This window comes from Hippichthys cyanospilos, chromosome 11, assembly GCF_059441005.1.
Source record: "Hippichthys cyanospilos isolate Australia breed blue-spotted pipefish chromosome 11, RoL_Hcya_1.0, whole genome shotgun sequence".
Taxonomy (NCBI): domain Eukaryota; kingdom Metazoa; phylum Chordata; class Actinopteri; order Syngnathiformes; family Syngnathidae; genus Hippichthys; species Hippichthys cyanospilos.
This window is the reverse complement of record NC_142379.1, coordinates 80,001-97,521: the sequence shown is the minus strand read 5'-3', so window position 1 is coordinate 97,521 and position 17,521 is coordinate 80,001. Positions and strand designations below refer to the sequence as shown.

Sequence of the window (17,521 nt, the reverse complement as noted above, 5' to 3'; positions counted from 1 at the left end):
CAGGAAGTAGGCGGCCATTTTGCCTAGCGCTTGGCATTTTCATGCGCCCCCTTTGTCCTCTTCACGCACGGATGTTTCGCAGGGCGAAAAAACGCGAGGCCGTTCAATCCGGCCGCAAGCCCCCGCCGCGCGCAACGACGGCCCCAGCAAATCTACAGACGCCAAAAGGCATTTTGAAAAGGATCATATTGCCGTTGTCGCATTTGCCTCCGCGCCGGCAAAAGCCGACCGAAAGGCTAGCCGCCGCACGTTCAACAGGAAGAAGGCCTACTTCCAATTTCCCAGCGGTAGGAGAGGCTCCGGCTCGAACTTTGGCTTGGGGCGGGGGCGGCCTCCACTCATATTATTGGCGCGGGCCGCGTCAGCTGAAACCCGGCACGTACGGAATAAGCATCCCCTCGGCGGTACGGCATCCCGCGGGAGGGCGGGCTCGACGACGGCCGAGATCCGGAGAGTCTTTCCGTCGCGGCCCGAGCGGCGGAAGAGGCCCCGTCTCCGACGGCGTCCCGGGAAAGGTCCTCAGCGGCTCCCCGGCGGCTCCTCCGCTTCCTCGCCGGGCGGCGAAGGCCCGGATTTGCGGCGGCGGGGCGCGCCGGACCAATCGGCGGTCCGCGTGGGGATCATGGCCCTGCCCAGAGCCTGCAAAGCAAAGCGGGCGTGGGCCGAGCCGCCCGGCGTCCCGGCCGCCGCCGTCCTACCTGGTTCTCGGCCAGGGCTTCCTTGGCCATGTAGTGCTCCCTCTTCATCTTGAGCTCCACCTCCTCCGGGATGTCGGGAACCATGGCGTCGATCAGGCGGCCGATGACGAAAACCACGTGCTGGGGAGGGAGCAAACGGCGTCGGGGCGAGCGCCCGGTTAATGCCGGCCGCGCGCTTCGGGAACGCGAACGGCGCCCGCCGAGACAAAGGACGCGCGGGTCCGGGACCGGCGGACGCCGACCTCAAAGATGATGACGAAGCCGAGCCGTACGGCCAACAGGTGAAAATATTCGGGCAGGTACCGACCGTTTTGGTCCCTCAGGCCGCGGTACCTGAGGAAGAGCGCGAGGTCAGGTGGCCCGCGTTCTACCGCGCGGTACCCGAGCCAAAAGGTCGAGGGTCGCAAACGGAGTTTTCCGAGTGCTTCCGCTTCCCGCGTTTGTTCTTCCGTCGGCTTCTCGCCTGCAGGTGAGTCTGCGCTCCGGGCCGCGGTCGTGCGGCGACGTGGCCAGGGTGAAGTTGATGAAGCCGCTCAGGTCGGGCTCCCGGGTGTAGCGGTAGTAAAGGCGGGGCAGGAAGGACGAGGTAAACGCGATCAGGAAGGCCTGCGGGGCAAAACCCAGACTGAAAGTCCCGGGTCGGCGGGCGGCGGCGTCCGGGGGCGCCCTCGGCCCGTACGTTCCCCAGGACGGCCGTGTACGCGATGAACTGCAGGATGTCCAGCCAGATGCCGATGTCCTGCGCCCGCTCCGCCACCGGTCGCCGATATTCCGTCACAAACTTCTGAGCGTCCAAACGGATTTCCACCCAGTTGTTGATGAGAGCGAAGAGAGGAGCCAAAGGGCACGCCGCCACGAAGATGGTGATGAAACCGAACTGAATGACTGAAAAGCACAGGCGGGAAGGAGGGAGACGCGTGCGGCGGAGATGAAGGAAGTCTCGACCCGGCGCGTTGCGGTCGGCCTGCGCGGTCAGCTTGCGCCGTGCGAGGCGGGGCCGGGACGGCGCGGGGCCGGGACGGCACGTCGCCGGCGAGCAGCCCGCGACGCCGTCGCGTCTCGGGCTAGGCGCGGTACCCTCCCAATTTTGCACGAATCCGGATCATGGTCTCGGGCCGCTCGCTTGTCTTGGCCATGGCGGCGCGCCGGCGCTTTAACCGCTCGCGGAGCAAAGAGACAGGACTCGTCACGCCGACGGCCCGGCAGCAAAACGGAGTTCGTGAGCGTGCCGGGCGCGAAGCGGAGCCGGCGGCCTGACGCGCCAGTACTCTTTCTCTTCTTTTTCTTTTGCTCTGACCCGCAAGCTGTCCTAACAGTGGCGCGCAGCACAGCCAGTCCACGTCTCACGCCCAAAGTCTCGGGAAGTCTTTCTGAAGATTTGGCCGAGAAAGTCCAAATCGGCGTACGAGGTCTAAGCGGAGTCCCGCCCTCCCCGCCGCTCACCCATCTCCAGGTACTCGCTGAAGAGCCCTTCGCAGAGCAGGAGCTGGTAGTCGGCCTCCCAGGGACAAACGTCCCGCTCCGCTCCGTCCCGCTCTTCCGGATCCTTGGCCTCGCCGCGTCGCTTCCTCTTTCGCCACCACGCCCTCAGCTTCCTGCTGCGACAAAGCCGGGAACCGGGAAAGGAGGCGGCCGCGCCCCGGGACCGATGGCGAGGCGCGGATGCCGAACGACGGCTCGTCACCGTTCCTCGGCGGGGACCGGGCGAGAGCTTACGGCCACACGAATTCCTGGACGTTGTTGATGAGTTGCTTCCCCACCATGATGACAAGCAGCTCCTGAGCCAACTCGATGAGGCAGCCGCCCGCGCCGCACTGCCGTCGCAAGCGCGGGCACTTTTAAGCTGAGCCGCGGCAGGCGGCGGCGGCGGCGGCGGCGGCACTCACGTCTTCGTTGCGCACTCCGAAAAGCGTGACGTAATTCCCGGGGTGGCCGACGAATCTGCGGACCCAAAGTCGGGGGGGTCGTCACGCCGAGAACAAATTCCCGGTCGCGTTCTTTTCCGGCCTTCCCGCAAGGCCCGGAAACAAAAGCAAAGGGCGCGTGTCTCACCGGCCTTTGAAGAAGGCGATGTACACCGGGGACGAGTAGAAGTTGACGAACTGAAACACGAACACTTTGAGGATGAACATATCTTCGTATTTCGTCTGAGTGCGATGCATCTCTGACACGCAAACACACGCAAAGGCGCGTCAGGTTCGCCGTCCGGCAAACGTCTTCAAAGAGTTGCGTGCGAGCCGCGAGCGACTGATGCGCGCCAGGGATATGTAAACACGAGACACCAGATCAGGGATAGATGGATCCGATCAGAAGGCGATCGAGCGGCCAAGATCTGATCCCGTCAGACTGGCGATCCGAGCGGCCTAAAAGCAGACGGCGAGTCCCTCAGGGAAGCGGTCCCGAGCCGCCTCCGCCTTTCCGCCCTTTAACGACCCGTCCCAAAACGGGTCCTTTGTGCGGTAGGGTTAAAATCGGGCATCGCCGTGGCCTAGCGGCAGCAAAATCGGGAGGAACTATAACAAAAGGTTAAAGGGCCTACCTGAAGGACGCTCTCTTAAGCGTACCGCGGTGAAAAAATATGCAAAGAAATGACGGAACCTTGCATTTGTCGCAACCGGAAAGGCGATTTCTTATCAAGTAGGAGTTTTTGGAGTGGCTGGATTTCTAACCGGGAAGGGAAACGCATAGCCGCCAACCTGGGCCGGCCGCTTCCCTTATTAACGACTGCAGTTCCCCTTACCGAGCCATGATAAACCTCGCAGACGCAACGCGGCGTATATTCACGCGCGGCAAGGCAGACCGCGTAGAATAAAAACTAAATCATGTAAATCGTCGTGATATGTGACCCAAAGAATATCAATTTTTTTAAAAATTTCATGTACTCTGGCATCCTTTTTACACGGGACGCGGAACGAAAAGTAGGACCGTTTGTTGACGATCGAATCCATCCGGAATACTCAACTCGGAGCGACTCCCATTCTTTTTGCCGTCGACCCGATTTCACCATGGTAACGGCTCGATTCTTCCATTAGGACGCAAACGCCTAAACGACGACAAGGTTGCGCGCGTGCGCATGTCGTGCTTTACCGACGCGGCTGTAATAAGCGCGTAAGATAAATGCGTGACGGAGGACAATTTTTGCTAGCGGACCGCCGCCATACTGGCAATCGACGGCGACCGAGACCATGCGGATCAGAGCCGAAATGGGTCAAACGAGATCGGTCTCACAAAAACCACGTACTTTTTTTTCCCCCACAAAAGTTGTTATACGGCGCGCACGGTCTGAAATGATCATAAAACGACTCTCACGGAGAAAATGAAGAAGCTGAGCTTGGACTTGGAGATGACGATACTCAGGATGGAGCGATACAAGATGATGGCGATGAGGAACATCAGGACGACCGCTACCTGCAAGCGGCGCAGTTGAACGACGGCGCCAAGCCCGTCGGCCTTCCCGAGACGCCCGAGCCTCACCATGACGACGACGATCATGCAGCCGGTCAGCACTCGGTTAAGGCGCTTCTTCTCCGGGAAGTAGGGCTCCTCTGCGCCCGTCAGAGGGTTCCTCGTGGTCATGGGCGCCATGGCCGTGAACTCGGGTCGCGGCCGCTCCTGGCGAAAAGGGTCGGCGCCGCTACCGCTTTTGGGTGCCCCCTTTGCCGGGGAAAGGGGCCGAAGGGTACAGTACCTCTATGTCCTGGAAATCGGTGCAGTCCCAGCGGTGGGACAGAGATGAGCATGTTCTCTTCCAGTACTCCAAGAAAGTGACGGCCCACAAAGACATGAAGACGCTCAGAAAGACCGTTCCCCCGTTGTCGAAAAGGATACCCGCCTACGGGCGAGCCGCCGGACGAGCGAACGGTCGTCAGTAAGACGGACGAAGGAACGGCCGGCCGGATGAGCAGAACCTTGAATGTGACGCAGATGCTGGAGTAATTCCAGTAGGAGCAGATGTTGCAGATTGGACACATTACAAAGCGGTCGCCACTGTTGCACAGCTCCTTCCTGCAAGCCCGCAGGCGCGTAGGCGCAAGTGAGCGAACTGCATGAAGTTTGCAAAGAGGACGGGCTTGTCAAAACTCACGCCGGAACATCCGTGGCCATTAGCCAAAAACCGGTCAGGAAGACCAAAGTCCCGACGAGGGAGGCTGGCACCAACCAGCCCGTGTAGAACCCTGTTACCATGGAAACATCTCTTCGATTCGCGCGGAAACATCCGGGGACACGTTCACGTCTGGTTTTTGTCGCTACCGGGTTAGGGTTAGGGTTAACCCTACCGAGCCATGCGAAGTAAAGCGCTATCTTCTCCCCAAAGTACTCCCTGATGTGATCCAGAGGTTGGTAGTGAGCCCAGCAGGACCACTGAGCCCAGTACGCGTACAGGATTTGCCTGAGACCCAGAGTCTCGACGGGAAGCGAGGTTTCCGGCGGCCGGAATCCGCCCTGGAGGAAAGACACCTTTTAGCGGCGGGCGCGGCGGCTCCGAGTGCCTCCGGCTCGTCGCCGACCTCGTGGAGCGGATACGCCGACGCGAAGACCTGCTCGCTCAGCAGACGGTCGATTCCCACCTCGCCTTTGGACACCGAGCCGTAAGGGGTTCGAGCCAGGATCTCGTACAGCTACGGGACACGCGTGCACTGTCTCAAGCCGCGGCGCTAAGTTAAGATCAGGCTGACGCGTGCGCGGACGCGCGCTTGCCCGTGCCCGTCTAAAAACAGCCCGTGGGCAACGAGATGGTTTCCTGCGACGGCCACGCGAGTCAACGGGGACCCTGGGGGCTCAGTGGGGTCAGTGTCCGGGCTGTTTTTGGCCATGCCTCGCACCGCCGAGCCACGAAGGCTCTCGCGAAAGCCGAAGCGCAGACCACGCCTCGCCTAATATCCAAATATTTGCTGACGTGCGGGCAACAACGGAGCGAGGGAGCGCACGACAAACGTGAAGCCAATCATACAAGACTGGTCGAGGCCTTAGGACGTGCCCAAAGAGGACAGAAACCTCCAAAATATGCAGGGAGCGACTTTGGACATGGCCACCTTAGGACTTAGGGCGCGGGCCTGAGCACGTGCTTTCCGCTACTCTCCACGTTTGCAGAGTAGGTGGAGTCTCATCCGCCCGCTGACTGAAACATCCTGAAGTCGTTGGGTCAGCAGCACAATCAGGATGTTTCTCTCGGGTGCAAACACAGCAACTCACTACTTGATGCCTCTGAGTCGTCTTGAAGAACGTTTCTTTGTCCTCACAACCCAGAAACCTGAAACACACACACACACACACGCGCGCGCGCGCGATGAAACCGCAAATATCCCACGAGTCACCGGTCGTTCAGATTCCTTTTCCGACCGCTATCCTGACTTCCGTCCCGGGTCCTGCACTAGGCTGCGCTCTGACTTTGCTCGCGACCCGAGAGGCGTTTGGCGCGGGAGCCCGACCTCTCCAGCTTGTTGGTCCTGAACTGGCAGGTGTAAAAATCGGGTGGTGGATTGGGAACGTCCTGCGCCAGCGGGTTGGGCAGCGCCAGGTACCGAAGCACGCTAGCCGACCAGTTGACGTAGGACGTGTTGACCACCTGCGGGTCAGGGGATAGGTCAGAAGATAACAAGGAAACGTGCGCCCGTCCCTCCGCTTGTGCCCGGCTTTCACCTGCAGGGGGACACGCAAACTGATTTCCTCGGCGTAGTAGCAGAGGACGCTCCAGGGGGCGCTCAAGAGGACGAAGTGGATCCTGGTCTTGGTCTGGACCACGTCCCGCTGGAGAGCGGAGGAGCGAGCGCAACAAGACGGAGACGACGAGTTATGGGGCGTCCGGCCTTCGGCTGTGAACTCGCGCGGTCGGCTTCACCTTTTCCAAAAGGAGTCCCGAGAATCTCAGTTTCTTCAGGAATGTTTCCCTCCACTTGCTGCGACCGGAGTTTAAGGCTTCGTTGTCCTCCGCGTTGGGATCGTGAGGCTCCTCCCACGCCAGAACAAAATCTGGATAGACGGCGTCCGCCAGACAGAAAATGTTTGCCGACGGCATTAAAAGAAAGGTCCGGGGACGGGTCATCGTCGGGACTTACGTAGCGAGAAAACGGCCCGGATTCTAAGGCGAGACATTTCCAATGTACGCTAACAGCCACAAGGCGGGCTTGACGTGAACACTGTGACTCGGGTGCGCGCGGATTAACTTGAGCGCGCGAGGCACCAGATCCGAGCCGAGCGAGAGCTACGCTGAAATCTAGCTAAGCTTTGCGCTCAAAGCGCTCTCTTTTTTTTTCTTCTGCACCAGCCCGTTGACCTTTCGTGGCCCGGGTGCCGTCCTCCGCCAAAAGGACGTGCGCGGCGGGCATCGCCTTCTCAACATTTGCGGGACGACTCCACGAGGGCGCGAAGAGGGTTAGGGTTAGGGTTAGGGTGCGGCGCCATCCCTTCCTGTCCCGTAAGCGGTGGGGAGCGCGTCGGCAAGTGGACCAAATTAGCCACAAGGGTCACTGGGAAGGAAGAGTAGGACTGGACGTATTCCCTCCTCGGACTTGTTCGGGCCGTTGGTTTGGGACCTGCGTCGCCGCGAGCCCGTGTGGTAGTTTGGAGCCTTTTGCCTGCTGTTTCTCCTGACTCTGTGTCTTGTCAAACACTGAGGAAGTCACACCTGTTTGCTAAGCTAATATTGACACGAACGCGTATGTGACTCACCCACGCGAGTCGACCCGTCGCTGAACGTGTTCTTGTCCCGCGGCGATGCGGTGGCATTCTGGGAAGCATACACAGTGGAGTCAGGACAAGATTTTTTTTCCCCATGACCTTCAACGTCGACATTTCTTCTCGCGAGCGTGCGGTTGGCTTCCGGCTGTCGTCGTTCCAAGAAATGACACCCTGAAACGTTACCGTGGCGAGGGTCCCGTAGCGGAGGTCTGGCTTGACTTCCATGGCGATTAGAGCGTTCGCCTCCCGGTCCCCTCGCATCTTCATCGTCCCAAAACACACACTGGAGCGACTCTCTCGGCGATTCCGCTGCGGCGCGCGGTCGGACGCGCTCCGCTTTCAGACCGGCGTCCGGACTGACTACGGAGGGTGAACAGGCACAGGGTTACGCGAGAGGCACGTGGAAACGCCTGGGCCGCCCCTGAGGGAGGCGGATGGCGCGCGCTCCCCAGGCAGCCCGGCTGAGGGAGCCGGTCCGGCCCCCCTGCATCTCCTGGGCTCAGCGTGAGAAAGGCGTGATTGATTTGGTCTGGTCTCATATTTACGAACGCTTGGCCTAAGTGTTGCAGTTAAGGGCGAAAAAAATACAAATCAAAATAAAAGAAAGAAAAAACAAGCAAACAAATCAGCAGGAAAAACTGACTGTATATCGCTTGGTCCGACCTTCTGTTGGCGAACTGGCATATTGTGTGCATTTTCCCCAGGGGTCGTGGGGGTGGAGCCGATCTGTCTGCGGGTCCGCACCGACCCCGGTAAGGTTTCGGCAGGCGCGTGCTTTTCCAATTAGTGGACCCCGTGTTACAGCGTCCCTGGTTTAGGTTTTTTTTCTTGTTGCGACGTGGAATACTGAGTTCTTTCGTCCCCCTTTATGGTATTTTCCCGGTTTTGTGACAAAAACAACTGTCATGACCTTAGGGGGTTGGCTGCATTTGTGTTGTTTTGTCTCTATCTGCAGGCGTTTTTAGGTAATTGCACTTATTTTCTGCTGCCTTCACGTGACGGAGATGCCGGTCTGCTATTGGTTGGCCTCACTCGTCTCAAAATGGCGGAATGGTAAACAAAACTGCATTTCGAGTGCATTTTACTGCTCAATTCAAAGTTGAAAAGGTTAGCCATGGCTCCCTAGATTGCTGGCGATGTCAAAGAGAGACATAAGAAGACGATTCGTACACAAGCGAAGCTTGAGATAATCAAGAAATACCAAGAAGTCCAGCCTAGCTAAGGCTACCCTCACTAGGGAATATGGGAATAACAAGCACCACTCAAAGGTAAACAAATCCTTTTTATCATTTTTATTTATGATGTTTTCTGATTGTATACGTGAATATTATGTATACGTAACACTTTTTATACCATTTTGGTACGGAATAGTAATATGACAAATGTTGATGGTTTGTACCTGGGGTTCTAATGGCGTTAGCGATTGAACACAGGTTTGGATTTCCCGCCATCCGGTGGATTCGCCTTCCGAGCCCCAACCGCGGAACGGATTCATCTGGTGACACGGGGGCTCGCCGTACTGTCCAACTCAACTCGGTTTCGACAGCCAATTGCAGATGGGCATCATCATGTTTCGTTTAGATGTTTGACGTCCGAGTGACAAAGAACTCGAAACGAGCGCTCCTAAGTTGTTGACGGAGACCAAACATAGATTTTCGAGAAAGAGTTTGAGATTTTAAGTAGCGCGCGGCACAGGCGGGCACGGCCCGGGCCACGCGCGGGCACGGCCTCCAAGGGCTCACAAAGGTAAGTTGGCGCGAGGCCGGACGCTTCCGAGGTCGCAAAGGCCGCGAAAGGATGGGGACGCGGGCGGGGTAAAGCGGCCGCCATCCAAGTCGTCCACCCCCCGCGCCCCGCCCCCTCTTCGGGGCTCCGGTTAGGCCGGGATTCACGAGGACCACCGGCAGTACCGGCATCCGGGTTGGACCGTCACCCAGATTAGGCGACGTCGAAGCGCTTGGCTGAGACCGCGTCCGACGGAACAAACTTGGCTGTTGGTCGCGAGCGCCGTCACGTGGGCTTTTACGACCAAACTTACCCGTGCGCCCGTCCTCGAGTATCTGCGTCTTCGCGTTCGGCAACCCTGACAAGTCCTCGAGTGTCCTTGGCTCCGTGTCCCAAAACGTTTTGGTCAGTGGCTGGTGAATGTTCACACCTTGGCAGTTAGGCGCAAACATCTGCTTGTGCGTGTGTCTCCGTGTGAGCGTTTGTGTAATGGGTGGAGCTCAAGCTGCTTTCCTTTTCCAGAAGCCCCAGCCCGTCGGAGAAAGGGTGCGAGTGAATGGCACCCCCTGCTGTCTCGAACCAGGAAACGCTTCGAGCGCGAAAGTCTTGCAAAGCCGGCGGCTGAGATGGCGGCCCCGCGCCACACAAAGCCCCTTTTTCAAAGAGACGCGCGCACGTTGACGTCGGCGCCAACGCGACATGACACGCCGCCGTTGGCGGGAGGCTCCATCAGGGGAAGATGCGCCCGCAAGTCTCGCTGCAGCATCTATTTCACCGACGAAATGAAACGTCGTGTTTTATCCTCCTGTCGTAGCGTCCCCGTCATATCCGGCGCGTTCTGAAAGCGTCCCTTTAAAACTCGTTTTATTTGAATTTGTCGGATTTTGCGCTCGGCGAGAACTTTGCGCTCGGGGCGGTCTGCCGTGCGTCGCGGCGGGCTCGGGGGACTCGCTCGGCTTACCCGTTGGCAATACGCTAGGTCCTTACGGCACCGATTCTGAAAGGAGTTCTTTCTTGCGCTCTTGCGTCTGCAAGTATCCGCTGAAGTCGCTGCCTCTCTTACTCTGAAAGTAGCGTCGGCCTTTGCTCCCGTTCGGTCTTGCTCGGTCAGCCCAGAGGGCTCTACGCTAGTCTTCACGTCGGTCGTGTCCTACCTGCGGTCCTAGCGCTCTCTCCCCGCGCTCTGTTTCTACCCCTCGGTTCGATCGGCCCGCTTCCGTCCGGTTCTACCTCTCCGTCTTGGCCATTTCACTTCATTTCTCAGTCCCGGCAGGTTTGGCTCTACCTCTCTGCTCGGATCTTATACCTCAGGACAAAATAAGCCAGTAGGCGCAGCGCCAAGAAGAAAACGGCAAGCGCCGCAAAGTCCAGGTAGAGCTCGGCGTCCTTCATGTCTAACTCTCTGAGGATGGCGTCCGACTTCTGAAAATGGCAGGTCTCCGCGCGATCGCAGTGGAGGTCCTCTCGATGAAGACCGTAGATGGACAGGATGACGCCCTCGAATCCGTACCTGAAAGAGCAGCAAACCCGGACTCGAACGGCGCAGCCGGCTTCGGAGCCGGCCGGCTTTGGGCGGTCCACGCGCCGGCCCGCTTTCCAGGCCACGTGCGGGCACGCGATCGTGTGAACTGGCCGCCGACAGGGTTGGGCCCGGACGCGAACCGTTCCCATTACGACTACTGGTTTCTTCGCGGGCGGGAAAGATTGAGCCGGTCAACCCGCTTCCGAATTCAAAATGAAGGCCCGGTATGGCGTACCTGACGTAAGAGATGTAGGACATCCACTGGAGGTACCAGGGAATGGTGTCGAAGCTCACGAAGAAGCCGGAAAACAGGAGGACGGGAATGGCCGTCACCGGCCCCACAAACGTGGCCACCTGCAATGAGAAGACAGTCTTATTTCGAAGGCACGTCTTTTTGTGCGGCAGCAATCTTTTTATTTTTCAAACAACTTCTTCCGGTCCTGTGGATCGGGTCGTGTTTTTGAAAGGAGCTCCCGACCAATCGAAAGCACCTGCAAGGATGTGGAGGCCGCTCCAATCAGGAGTCCGAGACTCTGAGCCACCAGCGAGGTCATGACCCCCAGCGAAAGGAAGAGGAAGTAGCGGGTGGCGTCCGCGGGCTGAGATGTCATCCAGTACACAATACTGCAGTACAACGCCGGGAAGACAACCTGCACACCGGCGGTAGACGCAAACACGTCAACGACATGGATTCCTGCCCGGTCCGAGCGCCACGAACAAGCAGAGGCGGGCCTTTTGGCGCTACGCCTAAATTTGGGGAACGATGGGAATCTGGCAAGCGTCGGAACAAATCTTAACAAAGGAAAGGAGCGGTGAGCCATTTTTCTCCCTGCGCCGAGCTGACGTAGCAAATTCACGGGCGGTACGAGCGCGCCCCAGGACCCCGCTGGCAAATCTGGCCGCCCTCCGTTCACGTGGCTTTCCTTGCGGCGGAAGGGCCGCGACGGCCGCTACGTCCATGCCGAGAGGAGCTACTCCACCTGGAAGGGGACGTCGGCCGTGGTCTTGGCCAAGTAGAAGGCCTTCAGGCTGTACCAGTAGTTGAGGTGTTCCCTCAGGAAGACGGCCATCTCCAGAGGAACTGCGGCAAGAAAGACGGCGTGGAAAGATGGCGCCGGCGCGTCCCGAACGAGCGCCGCCGGCGCCAACGCGCACAAGTGAGCACGGTGGGCATGAGGGCGGCGAACATCAGGAACAGCATGGAGAAGAAGAGGAAGCCCGTGTTGCTGAGGACCTTCTTGGCCTCGTTGCCGACGCCCAGGTACAGGAGGCCGATCAGGACCCCGATGCCCACGTGCGACGACGCCCGCAGGTGGGTCAGCACCTGGCCAGGAAGACGAGCGCCGGCAGGAATAAAAAGGACCCGTACGGTATGAGCGCTCGCGGGACTGCCGCCAGCCGTATAAGAAGGCTTCCTCCCGTTGACGCGTTTCCATCTTCAAATAGAAACGGGCTCTGACCGTCGGACCCGCGCGGCCGCAATTTTGCGCGCCGGGTCCCCTCACCGAGTCCCGAAGGATGCCGAGAAAGGTTCTGCGCAACAGGATGTGGAACTGGACCGGGAAGCTGGCCGAGAAGCCGCGACAGCCTTCGGACCGGCGCTCCTGACGGGCAGGCGGATGAGCGACAAAGGGCCGGACCGGCGCGCTCTCTCCCCTCGCCGGCTCGCTCTCTCTCACCTCGTCGGCTCCCCGCCGCTCGAGCCGGCGAGGTCCGGGATCGAGGTCGGGGTCTCTGCCGGCGTCTCCTTCCGGTCGGCTGTCCCTCGCCGCTCGAACCAGGCTCCCCGTGTGGTCCCCGTACTCCCCCGACGCCACCTCCATCACTGATCGGGGTTGTCAATGTTAGTACGGCGATCGTCAGGATGAAATAAAAGCTGGAGTTGCCAGTTGCGCCCCGGGATCCCCTATCGCTTACAAGTACAAATTTGAAAGGACGCTACCTCCCCGTTGGAGTGGCCGGATTTGAGGCTTTGCTTAGTCTTTCCGGCAATTTGGGTACGAGGAAACAAAAGCGCAATCGCTGAGGAACGCACTTCAAGTTTTTCTTCCGGAGATGGACAGCGCAAGAAACGAGCCAAACTTTCATCCTCGTGACGAGACGTAACGGGGCGCTTCGAGCCGGAACAAGGTCCAAGACAATCGTGCCTGCCCATGTCCCCGTGGACGGCAAACGATAGCGTGGAGCACTTCTAGCGGCCACGTATCCTTGGTCCTCAGCCGAGAACGCCCCGGGTCGGGTGTCGGAAGCTTTCCGTAGCCTCCCGACCGGAGGCCGCGCTCCCAAAGAGGTTTTGTGGAGAGGTTTTTGCGCGGTCTCCAAGTACGGCGTCCGCTGACGCAAGAAGTGCTGAGGAGGAACGATTACCGAAGTCGGCGGGGTTGTGGTAGGTGGGGCAGTTGAGTCCCAGGTCCCCGAGGTACGGAACCAGATCCGCCACGCTTCCCCGGTAGATGCACTGACCTTGACTCAGTACGTAGAGCTGCAACGCAAAGGCGCACGTTGGCCTCGTGCGCGATGCCTCAGTGAGCCCGGGACGTCTTTGGAGCGCGCACCTTGTTGAAGAGTTCAAAGAGTTTGGCGCTGGGTTGGTGGATGGTGCAAATGACCGTGCGGCCGCCGCGCGCCAGGGCCTTCAACAGCGACACTACCTGGAAACACGAAGAACTGTCCAGACCGCTGGCACGCGCACGCACACGCACCCATGCACGCACAGGCACACGCATTAGAGTGCCGGGGGTCCGGCCGGACCAGGAGAAGCTCGTCCGCGCACGGATCTACGGCGGACTCCTCGACTATTACGACGCTTCCCTCGGCGGGCTCCCTCACAGAGCTGCGCCTCGTTCCCGCCGGCGTCAGGAACGCGCTGCTCCCGCGAGCTGCCCGATCGACGTGAAAGTTCACGAGGGCGGGACAATCGCTCCATCGGCTCACGGGCCCTCCTACAAGACGCGCGACCGACCGGTATTTACAAAGGAAGCCATTCAGGTTGCCGGTGACTTTTGAAAACTTCTGCGGGAACCTCCTCCCGATCCATTTATCCTTGTGGCTCGCTACGCTGCGGCAATTAGATCTCATCTCCAATGAACCAAAGGCCGCGCGTCGGTTGACGGAGCGGCGCTTTTTTCGCCGGCTACATTCAACCGGCCGATAAAGACGTCCGCTCTCTCCGAGTCGGCCAGCGCTTGAGAATCGCGGCTTGGCCGAGGTGAGAAACGAAAGCAAACTTTGGACGTTCTGTCTCCTCGGCGCGCTTTGCTTCCGGTTGGCGCTTCTCGCGAGGCGGCGGCGAGCATCCGTGCGGAATGACGGCGCCACGATAAGTACAATTCAGGAAATGCGCAGAGCCTGCAAAAAGCGTAGCGCCGTTCGGCCCGCTTCCCAAGCGAGCCGGCGTTTCACTTCGCTTTGTTTGCGAGCGCTTACCTGGTGGGTTCGTCAAAGAACATGACGGGCGGGTTGTTGACTAACTCCAGGGCGATGGCCAATCTTTTCCTCTGCCCCCCTGACAGGCGAGATGTTCTGACGGAGGCGTGTTCCAGTAAGCCCAAAGCCATGAGGATCTGGCACACCTGAGGCGCCACAAGCGCTTTGTTAGCGCAAGAGAGAAGCTTGTGCGGAGCCGGGGACTGGCCGAGACTCCCCGTCACCTTCTCCTCGCGAGCTCGCGGCTTCTCCCGAAGCTTCAGGTTGGCCGACACCTGCGGAACCGGCAGCGGTGAGGCTGCGCCGGCCCGTGGCGCTCGCTCGCTCGCTTGCTCGCGCGCGCTACCATCATGGCTTCCCGCACGGTCAGGTGAGGCAGCAGCATGTCGTCCTGCATAATGTAACAGGAAACTTTGCGGAAGGACCGCAGGTCTCGCCGGCGTCCGTTGATCAGGATTTGACCCTTCATTCCCGTCTCCCTGGAAGGGCGAAAACACGAGCATGAGGGGAAGCGTCCCGTCTTGCGGGCGCTTCCTGGCTCGCCGTTTGAAAGTCGGCCCGTTTATATGCGGGGACCCCCCGCTCGGGTTTGGGCCGGAAATTGCCGTTGATCGGCCGCTAAGCGCGGAGCCCGAATGCGCGCGCGGAGCCTGAATGGGCGCGCGGAGACTGAATGGCCGCTGCTTGGTCGCATCCTGACAGGAACAAAAAGGGTGTAACAATGCCCCACTTGTATTTTTTGGAAGGGCGCCCGTTGAGGTCAATCGCCTGCTTGCCCTCCCGGCAGCGCAGTAATCTCCTGCCAGGCTGACGTCCAGCGCCCCATCTCCCCCTTCTTCCCTGGAGCCGATCCGGGCGCAGCCCTCCCCGGAGCGGTCGCCACTTAACCCCCCCCCCCGAGCGGAGGTCTACACGGAGGTGGTCGTGGCTGACCTGTAGCCCGCCAGGATGTTCATGAGGGTGGACTTCCCGGCCCCTGAGGGCCCCATGATGGCCACCAGCTCTCCGCTGGCAAACTTCCCTGAGATCCCCCTCAGCAAAGTCTTGTCACCTGAGAAGACGACAAAGGCCGCTTTTTCAGTCTTTTTGTTGAGCGCTCAACCACAGCGTGGTGAAAGTTGGTTTGCACTGACACAGGCTGAAGCCCATTCAAAGGGATGAGAAGACTAAACGTCCTCCTTGCGAGGTTACCGCAGCGCAACGCGAGCCGCGCGGCCCCGAGAGCCCCGTCGGCGCGCCAGATCTCGCATAGAGAACGGAGGCCAGAAAAGGGGGGGGCCGTTGTGGCGGCCTCTCGGTCCACTCTTTGCGGGCGCGCGCGCTTCCGTTTCCCGAGATAGTGTGAAGATCAACGACGCCGGCTGTTAGCGTGTCGCCGCTAACTTGTCCGATCTGGCCCATCTCCTGCTATTTGCAGACGCGGATTAGCAGATTACCCGCGCTCAAAGTACATCTGATCTTTTAGTCGGCGTTTGCGACTAAACGGGGCCCCCGTTAAAGGAGCTCACAATGACCTTTCCTCAACTGCTCTTTGCGCCCGCTCCGTCCTTGAACTGGCATTGCTCCAGTATGACGGACTTTGACCTCTATAGCGCCCTCCTACCTTGGGTACTCAGAGCGCTTGACGCTAACTAGTCGTTCGCCTACTGATGACGCAACAACGGGAACAATCGGTGTCTCGCTCGAGGACACTTGGACATGGTTTTGCTTGGAACCGATGGAACCGCAGCCTCTCGGCTGGGAGACCGCCGCTCTGCCGCCCTAACCCTAAGCCCGATAAATACTCGGAGGTCTCGGACAATCTTTATCTCCACCGACTCTAGTCTAGGTCGGAACTCCGCGTCGGCCGCTCGGGCGGCGCTTTCCTTCCGCCCACGGTGGCCCAGTCTCCCCTCGAGCCGGCGCGCGTCCACACGGAACGTGGGTTCGGACTCCCCGTTCCTCTGAGGTGGAGGGCGCCCTCGAATCTTCGGCCGACTTCCGGAGCATTCAAATGTCGAACGGGGCAGGCGAGCCGTCCAAAGCGACGTCACGGGACGACTCGCCAAGCGGATCCGAGCGCCGCACGCGCTTCCTCACCACCCTTCCTCCACCACGGGCCTTCCCTGACCGAGTACTCCAGGTCTCGGAAGCGGATGTCGACGGCCGGCCTCCGCGGCAATGACCGGAACCTCTGAGAGTCGCTCGGGCCCGCCTCCGCCATCTCGGGCCGCCCGCGGGGCGGCGGGCGTTGCGCCGCGCGGTCCTCCGAGACGAACGCCGAGGACGGGTCCAGCAGCAGGTCCGGAGGCCCGTTGGTGTTCTGTCGGTCCAGAAGCTGACTGAGCGGACAGACAAGCGGGACAGGCGAGCGAAGACGCGCGGACAAGTCCGGAGCTTTCGTTCGTGAGCGAGGAACCGCCGAAACTTGTTCAAACCCAAGGACGTTTGGATTTTGGGAGCTAACTTCCCGACGCCCTCGGAGGCTTCTTCAGAAAGCCGTTTTCGCGAGTTGACGCTTGACTTTTTCCAATTCCGATTGATGACAAACGCGGTCAGAACAAATCGGCGGGCCGCGGCGCACGGCGCACGCTGGAGTCCTACCATGATGACGGCGTTGGCCGCGGCCGGGTTGTGAGCGGACCGCAGCGCCACCAGGCAAGCCATCCTACGCCGGCGGCAGAGTGAGCGCAGAGCCGCGGAGCGAGCCTGAGCGCGGGGGGGGGGGGGGGGGGGGGGGCAGGTGGGGTGGGAGGAGCCCCGCCTCCTCGAAGCTCTAAGCGGGCCGCGCAACGTGTGAGTTTGCGTATGAATGCGCGAGTGCATAAATAACGTCCGTCGTCGAGGGTCTTTCATCGGTCTGCAAAAGCGCAATGGAAAACGTATGCTTTACTTATTACTTCGAGCACACGCGCGTCAAGCTCTCCCGTGCCACTTTTCTTCTTCCGCTCCAGAGTTGCGTACGGTGCGCATTAGGCGCCGGCAGAGGGCTCCGCGATGGCGTTTCTTCTCTCCCGCTCCGGAGTTGCGCACGCAGCGCTCATTGGCGCCGGCGGAGGGCTCCGCGATGGCGTTTCTTCTCTCCCGCTCCGGAGTTGCGCACGCAGCGCTCATTGGCGCCGGCGGAGGGCTCCGCGATGCCGTTTCTTCTTTTCCGCTCCGGAGTTGCGCACGCAGTGGCCGTAAAGCCCCATCTTTTTCTTCCGCGCCTCACGACGCAGGTACTTTTCAGGATTGCGCAAATTCAATTTGGATCGAGACCGCAACTTCTTACTCTGGTATTCTCGAGACTTAGGAAGAGCATTTTCTCCTTTTCGCATTGTATTTTAACATCGTTCCCCGTCGATTGGGAACGAGTTCCTTTTCAGGATCGCGCGAGTTCGATTTGGCTCGAGACCGCGACGTCTTCTCCTCAATATCCTCCCGACTTTTCGTATCCCGCTTTTGCGTCGTTCCGCGTCCGTTCGGAATAAGTTAAGACAGGGGCGGGCGG

The 17,521-nt window shown here is 59.8% G+C and overlaps 3 protein-coding genes across 9 annotated transcripts in view; all 3 read right to left on the bottom strand.

The window, feature by feature from the left end:
* Positions 1-168: 168 nt before the first annotated feature.
* ano7 (anoctamin 7) lies at positions 169-9,558 on the bottom strand. Its single transcript, XM_088428146.1, is given in 24 exon segments — positions 169-639; positions 699-818; positions 941-1,031; positions 1,162-1,304; positions 1,378-1,583; positions 2,142-2,293; positions 2,415-2,512; positions 2,585-2,639; positions 2,751-2,862; positions 2,947-3,061; positions 4,008-4,106; positions 4,173-4,310; positions 4,387-4,530; positions 4,607-4,703; positions 4,783-4,873; positions 4,976-5,141; positions 5,207-5,317; positions 5,892-5,949; positions 6,128-6,264; positions 6,339-6,446; positions 6,538-6,668; positions 7,368-7,425; positions 7,560-7,736; positions 9,415-9,558. Coding segments are annotated over 23 exon segments (2,634 nt in total). The 5' UTR covers positions 7,644-7,736; positions 9,415-9,558; the 3' UTR covers positions 169-519.
* abcg1 (ATP binding cassette subfamily G member 1) lies at positions 8,654-16,700 on the bottom strand. Of its 7 annotated transcripts, XM_088428143.1 has the most exons (15): positions 16,633-16,700; positions 16,129-16,351; positions 14,983-15,100; positions 14,396-14,528; positions 14,274-14,324; positions 14,050-14,195; positions 13,179-13,302; positions 12,991-13,105; positions 12,303-12,448; positions 12,129-12,227; positions 11,779-11,947; positions 11,604-11,704; positions 11,115-11,273; positions 10,859-10,977; positions 8,654-10,611 (listed from the first exon to the last, which is right to left on the bottom strand). In XM_088428143.1, exons 1-15 carry the CDS (start codon positions 16,693-16,695, stop codon positions 10,383-10,385), a joined length of 1,995 nt encoding a protein of 664 aa, XP_088284269.1. In that variant the 5' UTR covers positions 16,696-16,700; the 3' UTR covers positions 8,654-10,382. The 7 variants fall into 7 exon arrangements, with proteins under 7 accessions (XP_088284269.1, XP_088284268.1, XP_088284267.1 ...); XM_088428142.1 differs by having other exon boundaries at positions 12,129-12,448; XM_088428141.1 differs by having other exon boundaries at positions 11,779-12,227.
* Positions 16,701-17,513: 813 nt separating this feature from the next.
* Positions 17,514-17,521, bottom strand: part of spcs2 (signal peptidase complex subunit 2) — a 2,387-nt gene continuing 2,379 nt past the window's right edge. Inside the window, exon 5 of the mRNA XM_088427709.1 lies at positions 17,514-17,521. This exon is cut by the window's right edge and continues 199 nt beyond it. The gene's annotated coding sequence lies outside the window, so the exon portion shown is untranslated.